This window comes from Poecilia formosa, unplaced genomic scaffold (genome assembly GCF_000485575.1).
Source record: "Poecilia formosa unplaced genomic scaffold, Poecilia_formosa-5.1.2 Scaffold46, whole genome shotgun sequence".
Taxonomy (NCBI): Eukaryota; Metazoa; Chordata; class Actinopteri; order Cyprinodontiformes; family Poeciliidae; genus Poecilia; species Poecilia formosa.
In genome coordinates, this window is record NW_006799985.1 from 112,204 (window position 1) to 121,969 (window position 9,766).

At 42.5% G+C, this 9,766-nt stretch overlaps 1 protein-coding gene across 1 annotated transcript; it reads right to left on the bottom strand.

Annotated features, from left to right (window-relative positions):
- Positions 1-1,136: 1,136 nt before the first annotated feature.
- larp6a (La ribonucleoprotein 6, translational regulator a) lies at positions 1,137-8,913 on the bottom strand. Its single transcript, XM_007552116.2, has 3 exons — positions 6,825-8,913; positions 3,711-3,909; positions 1,137-3,064 (listed from the first exon to the last, which is right to left on the bottom strand). Exons 1-3 carry the CDS (start codon positions 7,604-7,606, stop codon positions 1,967-1,969), a joined length of 2,079 nt encoding a protein of 692 aa, XP_007552178.1. The 5' UTR covers positions 7,607-8,913; the 3' UTR covers positions 1,137-1,966.
- Positions 8,914-9,766: the final 853 nt, after the last annotated feature.

Sequence of the window (9,766 nt, forward strand, 5' to 3'; positions counted from 1 at the left end):
TCAGAATCAAATTAACCTCCTCATCATGCAGCAGAAGACTGGTAATCACCTATTTAAGACGAGACTGTGAAACACAAACTATTAAAATATTCAGGAGTCCTGAGTACCAAGATAGAGAACTACTTCTTAGCTCATTGTCATGTGCTAATATTAGTGTTTTAAACTGTTCATAATACCTTCTACACAGGCTCTTCTTCAGGTTGGGAAAAGAGAGGATAAAAAACTCAATGCTTCACTATGAGCATCTTCTGTGGGTTATTATGCAGCATTTCCATATCAAAAAGTGCTTTTAAAAACACCAGTTAAAGACCGACATGTCTATTGGGAGACTTCAAATTTGGTTTTGCAAAATTGATTCAGTCTTTAACATTTTTATATGCAGCTCTTCACATTGCTCTTGGCAGGCAGCCCCCCCCCCACCATCTAGTTTCCACATTTTCAATTTTGGACAGATGTCCCTGTTGCACCATATTCTCTTTTATTGCCTCCTTCTGCACATTTAATACCCATGTTATTTTGCTAGCGTCTTACCAATACAGTTTTACATGGATATGTTTGAATGCTTTCTGGAGACAAAGGCTGTATTAAGACCACTTACCTGAGAGAAAACCTATTAAAAACAGCTTCACTTAGTCAAGGGCTAAACAGAGGCACTTTAAAATAACTCTTAGTGAGTTTCAATGGTGGTTCATTCTGATCACTGCCACAACTACATTTATAAGTGTGCACCATTATTAATATTGGTGTATGTTTTCCCCTTGAAAGATTTGCTTCTCAATGTTTTAGTTCAAATAAGTCTCAGTTGAGGAAAAAGTTCTAAAATAATTTGTTTAAAAAAGTAAAACCCACCAAAACTTTAAATTTTAATGGTGTGTAGACTTTTGGTACCCACTATGCATGTGCCAGAGCGGTACTTCAGGTTACTCAACTAGCATTGATGATGTTCATTATTTTTCACATTTCATTTCAACTCCCACATGGCAGTTTTCACAAACAATACCAAGATACTAGAAAAATGCATCACTTTTTGTTGCTTTGCCATTATGCTTTTGCATCACTTTTATCTCATCAATGAGAATATATTTGAAAAGATTAAGCAGTTGCATAATGATTGATTACAAAAAAGCAAGGCAAACGGCAGTTTCAGTGATTTATTTGTACAATAGGAATTTTAGTGTACAAATACCCCAGCTCTGATGTGAAGGCAAAAGAAAAGAATCCAAAAACACAAGAGCGTCTATCCTTCCTGACCTGAATCTCCCTCGAAACCCCACTGTGGGTTTAGACTGGAAAAATAAAAATAAATAAAGCAGCTGCCTGCCAAGCACATGCAGGGCAAGAGGAGAACCCTACAAAGTGCCAAAGCATGCAAACCATACTGAAATAAAAACAACTAAAACTGAACTAAACCAAATGTGACATTTACCGTTTATGGCAGTGGAGCTGGTATGGCCTCAATTTAAACAGCATGTGAAAACAAGATGTATGCTCGACAAATACAGAAAAGGCATATGGTGATATCCGAGTCCATGTGCCTGTATGCCACTTAAACATCTAAATGTCATCCAAAGACAATGTTGCAAACATTTACACTGGACAAGACAGTTTACAGTGGGGGTGGGGGAGAACAAAAGAAAAAAAAGGGTAAAATTCATTTCTCCAGCTCAACTCAAGTAGAACAAGTTTAGAGAAAAACAGAGGCAACATGGTCCCTTTCAGTGGCGTCTGTAGCTTTCTCTCAAAGCCATAATTAGTTTACATTCACTTTAATTTCCATTGGTAAACCCCTAATGTTACCATGGTAACAAAAAATGTCGTATAAAAATATAACAAGGACTGAAAACCGATGCACTCAACAAAAATATATCTACACAGTCTCAAATGTAGGAGGGGGCTGAGCAACAAGGCCAGGAACCTCGCATTTTGTTTCTGGGGGGTGTGAAATGCGTCACCACATGCCACGTTATCAAGTCTGTGTGGCAGCAGTCTTTCCCCTCTCGGCAACAGTGACTCCATGAAAACCACGGGTTCCATCCGGACCCCTCGGTAACCTCATTACGCCTGGCGGCAGCCCATCTGCATTCTGGATTTTTCTACCCAGCATCGGACTGCCGACTGGACTGCTCTCTTGAGATGCCACCTGCTTGCGCCGCTGAACCCATGGGCTCCCCGAAGGGGTCAGGCTACTGTCTGAGGAGTAGTCTGCCCACCGGCGCCCAGCCTCGGGGCTCAGCCTGCCATCGCCAACCAGTGGAGACTTGTGGGAGTGGGGGCTTTTCCGCTGGGGGCAAGGGCTGGCTCGGGGGCTAGACCAGGGGCTGTTGCGCGGTGATATACCAGGACTTAGATGATTGTTCTGGAAGCCAATGCCAGCGGTGGTGGGGCTTAGCTTATTGCAGGATTGGGACTTCCTAGCTAGCCTGGGTGATGTGGGGGTGCTTTCTGTTTCTGATGAGCTGCATGCAGAGTCATCCCCGTGGTACTGAAGCTCTCGGACTCGGCTGTTGAGAGAACGACTTTTGCGCATTCCCCCCTCCTCACGGGGTCGATCTTTGGGTACTTTCTTCTTTGGTGGCTTGGTTCCTATCAGGACCACTTTTAACCCCAGCGGACCCGTTCCTCCATCTTCACCCCCAACAGCCTCATTGGCTTTAACAGCTGCCTCCACCTCCTCAAACTCCACAATAGCACACTCCTCATTGCCCAGCTGTGCGTAGCGCCCGCTCAGCCTCTTGAGATCCGCAGGCAGGTCCTTCCCTGGCTTTAGGACTCTGACTGAGGCGATGGCGCCGTATGTCCCAAATGCTTTGAGCAGCAGTTTCATCAGCTGTTCCTGCTGTGTTGCTCCTCCCTCATTGCTTCCATTATCCTTAGTGAGAGCAGCCAGTTCTGGCCACTTCTGCAGATCGCTCAGCAGTAGCATGCGGCTGGGCAACGACTCGCTGGCAAATACTGGCACCGCAGATTTGCGGCGCACCTTACGACCCTCATCATTCAACTCAAGGATCTTTGAGTGTTTTAGTGCATAGGCAGTTGTTCTCCAGTCACGAGTCAAGTGTTTCACCTGGAACGACAAAGTTTATTTCAGCAACACCGGAGTCTCATAGAGCCCACTGAGTTTTAAAACTGATCCAATCACATAAACCAAGATTTAGTGCAAAACCCAACATTTTCCAGAATTACCTGAATCAGGTTAACAGCTCAGACTTGTTCATTTTTATAGCTTAGACACTGTTGACCTTTAATTCCTGTTTAGTACAAATTACCCATGTTTAGCCTGGTTAAATATTCTGGTATAAACAGATGGAAACAATTACAAGCCAACAAATATGCATGAGCCTAAAGTAGCACCTGCTGTTGTGAATCAATGTGAGAACACCATTACAAAAAACAGCAACAGCTAGTCATGCCAACACTAGAAACATCCAGTCCCACAGTAAGCCTCTATGTCACAGGGAAATACAATCAAATGCTTTTGTTAAATGTTGCAAATATAAATTGTGGTTGGATGTTTTATACTACCCATTAGAAGCTTGAGAACAAAAAGAACATTAGGATAAAATGTGTACAAATAGCCTGTAGTGAGGTATTAAGCATTTTGAAGGTACACAGTAATTCAGATCATTATAGCCTTATTAATCTACCTTAGTTTGCCTGTTCAAATGATTTTCTGCTGTGTTTTCATACATCAGACTTGCAGTCATGGTTACCTTTTTGAACGAGGTGAGCAACTTGACGCTAACAAACCCAAGTTTGTTGCGTCTGACGTGCTTGAGCAGGAAGGCGTCGTGCTCCAGGTTCTCATCAGACAGGTAAAACTCAATCTGAGCGACCAGCTTTTGGATGAGCTCCGTATCTGGAGGCTGCCAGCTCTCCTCCTCCAACTCCCCTCCACTGGTGCCGGCACCACTGTGTGTGGGAAGAGAACATGGATCGCAGTCAGGGGAGACTTGCTGAGTGCTGTGAAATCTAAGTGTTTCATGTTTTAGATTAAGCACCAACATTAAAAAACTGTTGCATGTTTTTTTCTTACTTTCTTTAAGACTATATGCCAGAGGCTTAAATGGCTGGCAGAGACGCAGCCTCGTCCTGACATTTCTCTACAAATCACCAACGACTCCCTGCTTCCTCCTCCTACTTTCAGATTTTCCTTTACAGCCATCAACAAGCTGGGTCTCAGCACCAGATCTCGTGTCCAACCAAGCCTTGAAACTGCCAAGGGCTCTCCATCTGAAGGGCGCAGAGTCACAGACTCTCCCTCCCACAAAGAATATGGTGGCTCACCACATCAGCCTCACATTTTAAAAAAGCCACATTAACATCCTTCATTTTGTTACCCATTAGAACAGCTGTTTTATTTCTAACTTTAAAGAAACTTGGTGCCAACCCTCAACTAAAATCATCTAAGTCTACCTTTTTAGTGTGTTTAACAGATTTAGTCTCAATATTCTTCAATTCCTCATTCATACAGTCTCATGATATTCTCAAGGAGATCTGAATAAGTGTTTTTTTTTTCTTTGGCTTTTCATATGCCTGCTTTGAATCATAACCATTAAATTGTTATCAGCATGTACTGTTAAAACAATTCAGACCTCAATACTTACTCATAAAAATCAAGAAAATTACTGGACAACCTTGAGCATCCTCTTTATGAGACAGAGTCTTGTGTCAGAGGCTTCGTCAAGACCACTGCATTATTGACTGCTACAAGAGGTCCTTCCTACCCACAGCCTACATCAATTCTGAATAAAATGACATGAATTACAACACTTAATTTCCCTTTGGCATCAATTAAGTATTTTGTCAGAAGTTCTAGTAGAAACCTGATCCGTTTTTTGGAAAGTTTTGACAATTCTTTATTCTAGTAAGTGTGTTAGGTGCCAGTTTTGATAGGACCTTGGGGGGGATTATATATATATATACATATATACATATACATACAAGATCAATAAGATCACTCAGTGTTTGTGCTTTGATTTATGAGACAGTCTTCAGATATGCCAATTAACCCCTTCTTGTCTATATTCTTTCACATCTACAGTCACATGTGATTAATTATTGTAATTCAATTCTCTGATTGCCCTTGCACCTACATATCTCGGGTCTGATGGAAACCACTCCACAAATGTTGAGATTCCTGAATTTATCTTACTGCCCTACCTGCTGGCCTCAATTCTCCTGTAAACAACCAGAAACACTTTATAACATCTGATGTACCTACATGCTCACCCTAGGTCAAATCATGTTTAGCAACATTTCTTATCTGGTAAATGGTGATGAAGACTTCCTGTGATGTCACAGGCCCTAAGTGTTAAGAGTAGGTCTCCAGCATAAAAAGTGGATGTGCAATAGTTTCTTCAAACTTAATGCAAACACACAAGTGATTGTTTTGGTCACAAAAACATAAGATTAGAAAAACAAATCAGGAAGCTCAAAGTTAAATTGACAAAGCCTCCCAGAAACTTATGTGTACATTTGTTTTGTACATATGTGCATGTGCCTGAACACACTGTCCCTTTTTGGACATGAACCATGCAAACCCCTCAGGTCTTCACAGTCCTAGAAAGAGAACGTGACAAGGCGAGGTGTTCAGTTTCAATGCTCATCAGCTTTGGAACAACATTCCTGAAAACCAGGGATGAGCAGAAACTCTCTGCTCCTTTAAATGAAAAACCCATTTACTCCAGGGTTTCCACAAAGGCCACACTCCTTTTACCAATTTGTTTGAGAACAAAACGTTCCAATTATTTTTTTATGCAATGTTATTCCTCCGATATTGTCTTAATTTTCACTGTGTTCCCTCTTCCTGCAAGACGACTATAATTGGTCCTACACAGTTCAACCAGACTTGTCAATATCAACATCAGTGTTATCAGGCAGCTGAGTCTCTCATGGTACCAAACCCACCAACACCTGGCTCAGGCTGTGAAGCAGAGCAGTCAGATAGTTTTGCAGACTGGAGTGAGGGGCTGAATGAAATTTGTGTATGACTCATCACCTCCTCCCTCCCTCACACACACACACACACCCTCAGTCAGCTTGCCAGCAGGCTGACCACGCAACTAGTAGGGGCCCCACATCCATGAGACTTCGGACGCATACGCCCGCGAACATTTAGAAGTCACGCACAAGATGTAGATGCAAATTACACTCTTGATTCTGATAAAAACTGAAATAAAGACTCTGAAGGAACGTTGTAGTAATCGGCGCATCTATGCGATACAGGGACTGAGTTCTACACTGACCTTACAATAAGGAGAAACTTGCGAGTAAAAAACAAACGCCTGGACTGAAGCGCGACCCATTTTCACCTTTGGCCTATCCACCAATGACTGACTCACTGTTTGCGCACGCAGGATGGGGACCTTATAGACCAGAGGATAAAAATAGCAAGCCATGACGCAGGGGAATTGGATTAAAGGAAGATTGCTGTCCTCAGCCAGACTCAGGTGTTTGTTTAACAGCCTTGAAAACACTTCTCACCCCGGCGAAAGCAATATCCATCAAGTGGGGCTGAGGATACACACTCACTCTGCCGGAGTCTACTTATCGTCTCAGTGTTAGGCTGTTCGGCGTGTTTTGCTATCGCACCTGTCGGAATGTCCGTTTCTTTTGTTCTGCATATTTTTATACTCTTCACAGAGCGCTAGATCATGTGCCGTCACTCCACCGGCTGGTCAGCTCTCAATGAATATGTGAAAAGCTTAAATTTCACCTCCAACGCAAATGGGTAGAGTTTTTGGGGAACTTTACAAGTTTAGTTTTATTTTTACACAATCACATCAGTAAACCGAGCAGCCAATAAAGTCGGAAACGAGTCCTACCTTGATTTGTCGTGTCTCCCCAGCTCGTCCTCGCTGCAGCTGCCTCGGAGGCACTCAACATTACCGGGGCGCTCTTCCTCCGGCTCCTCGTCCTCCGCTGCCTGAATCGCCACGGTGATCGTCACCGTCCCCATCTCTTGCGAGTGCTGGTCCACGGTGATTACCTCATCGACGCTTGGCTCCGCGGGCGCATCCGAGGCTCGCTCCGCCGAGTTCACGCCGGGGACCGCCACGGCTCCGCTCATGTTGCTCCACTGGGTCCAGGCGGCTCCGCCGTGTCCCTCCCTGTCCTGGATGGTGGTAGTAGCAGCAGCAGCAGCAGCAGCGGCAGCGGCGGAGCTTGCTCCCTGGAAGCTTCTAATCTGTATCGGCTCAAAGGCGCTGGCAGGACACGGAATGCGCAAAGCTGTTCGACGCTTCTTCGGACACCAGCGATGGCGGAGAAAGACCCAGGGGGCTCCAAAGACGCGCTCCACGGCTCGCCAGAGAGCCCCGACCCAGATCCGAGCCTTTGGAGGGCCCTGAAGAGCAGCGGGGCTTGTAGCGGCCAGCGAGACGCAGCCTGGACCAAGTGAGACCGAGGGGCTGGAGCCTCCTTCTGCTGCTGCCCTTACTTCCTCATATGTAAGAGGCTTTCTGCTTTTGAAACGAGCTCTCGGATTGGGCCGCTGCAGCGCGTCTTCGCAGTCATTCCCAACCCACAAGCAAGAGCTGACACAAAGCCAAGAAGGAGGCAGGAGAAACAGGAGGCATCGCATGAAGACGTTCACTAAAGCGTGCATATTTCTGCTTGTCGTGTTTCACTTGCACACACGGAATTTTTTTTTTTAGACATTCGGTGTGTTGTCTGTATCTGTGAAAACTCGCGTGTTCCTTTCGCCCATCTCTAAGTAGGGGAGAGGGTACACGTGTTTGTGTCTAATTGGGAAAAGGCTGTGCCAAGGCCGACCCCTTGGCTAACGCCGTTAATTGAATAATTGGCTTTTGGCCTCTGTCGGCGAGTGGAGCGAAGGTTGCGCAAGTGCACAGGAGCGTCAAGGAGTCAAGTTAAAGGGAGAAAGTAAGAATTAAAGAGGTGCCATTAAGACGGGATTGCTCCACCCCTACAGATTTGCATATCCCCTCTCTGACCGGAGGGTCTAACATGCCGAATACATTTTCAGGCAGTTGACAGCAGTTGTATTCAAGAAAGCGCAGACACATTTTTGACAAGTTAACTCAGTCCTGCAGCCGCCCAGGATGACATATTTAGGTCAAAATTGGTCTACTTACAGTATTTAAAGTCACAGATACTAAATTATTTCAGGGCTTTTAAAAAGCACATCGTCAAATCTATTTAGTGTTTTGGTTCATAAGTAAAAAAAAAAAAAAAAAAAAAACCTCTTACAGAATCTTCTAGAGGTGTTTTACTTCCTATGAAAAATAAGATCATACAGAGTCAAGTTTAGGTTGGTACGTTTGTATCACTGTGAAATGTTAGTTGTGTCCTATTCCTGCTGTTATCCACGTGATAATAAGACACTCATAAGAAACTAATACATCATCACTTCTCCCTGATTGCTATGTAAACCAACATGACTTAATACACCCCTACGTGCTGTGTGAATCTAGAAATCAGCATTTTGTATGCTTGTTAAGGAAGAAAACATGACCATACAAAATTGACTCTTTTAAATCTACTTTAAATAATTTTGATCATATTTAGACTATTTTGTGGTGACACAAGAATCTGTATTTTATTTTTTTATAAGTGGCAGTGTGGCAAATAAAAACTTTTATTGTAACATTCTGTAGTTCTTAGTTTAGGAACTTATTGGGTCTCACATTCCAGAAACAGTTTAAGTAAACTGATAGTTATTCAGTGTTACCTTTTTTGCACTTTTATTAATTTTATTGTAGTTTTTAATCAAATTTGCCTGTGAAGTGAAAACTGGTGAAGAAAACATGTCTAAAATGAGCAAATCACAGCAGGAGTGACTTGCACACAAAGCAAGAATGGACAATAAAGGAGAAGTTAGCACTGCTGTAGTGGCTCAGCTAGATGGGGGTCAAAAATTAAACTTTCCTAATGACAGTCTTCTTTCTGAAATATATCAATCAAAAATAGCAAACTATAGCTATATTTAAAAATATGTAAAAACATGTATGACTTTATGACTTTAATAACAAAAACAGTTATTTAATAACAAAAACAACAAGAACAAAAACAGTGGTTTTTGTTCTTGTTGTAATTTTCAGTCATTTTCAAGAAATAATTAATCCATCCAAGTTTAAGTTCTTGATCAATAAATTCTCGCATATCAATGCATAATTAAAATTTTTATCAACAGAAAGCAATTTTATTGCATGTAAAAAAAAAATCTAAAATATGTATTTTTAATGAAATAGAAGATAGTAACAAAGCATATGTTCTTCTTGAGGAAAAAAGTTATGACACCCTACTATAATACCCAATAGGTAGGGTTAGCCCATTTTGGTTGAAATAACTTTAGTGAAACTCTTCTTATAGTCATCCATCAGTTTCTAACATAAATCTGCCTCTCTCCTTAGTTTCAGCTGTAAGATGTTACACTAATTTGTTTCAATTTGATCTGTTTGAGGGCTTTCTTGCATGTGCAGTCAGTTTGAAGCCACCCCACTGTATCTCAATGAGATCAAGATCAGGGCTTTAACTCATCCCAGGACTTTCCATTTCTTAATCCTGGGCCAGTCCTGAGTGAATTTGCTGTGCTGTCTCACAATTTCCACAAGCATCCTCTAATTCAGATTTAATGGTGGATTTTTTTTTTTTTTTTTTACGGTGAGTTGGCCAGATCCTTCTGCAGCAAAGCATCCTTAAACCATGCCTTATGTCTGCCAAACATGTCTTCTGTTCTGGTGTCCAAATAATTAAATTTTAGATCTAGCTTTTTAAAAACCATAACTCCATGTGTCCTAGTTTG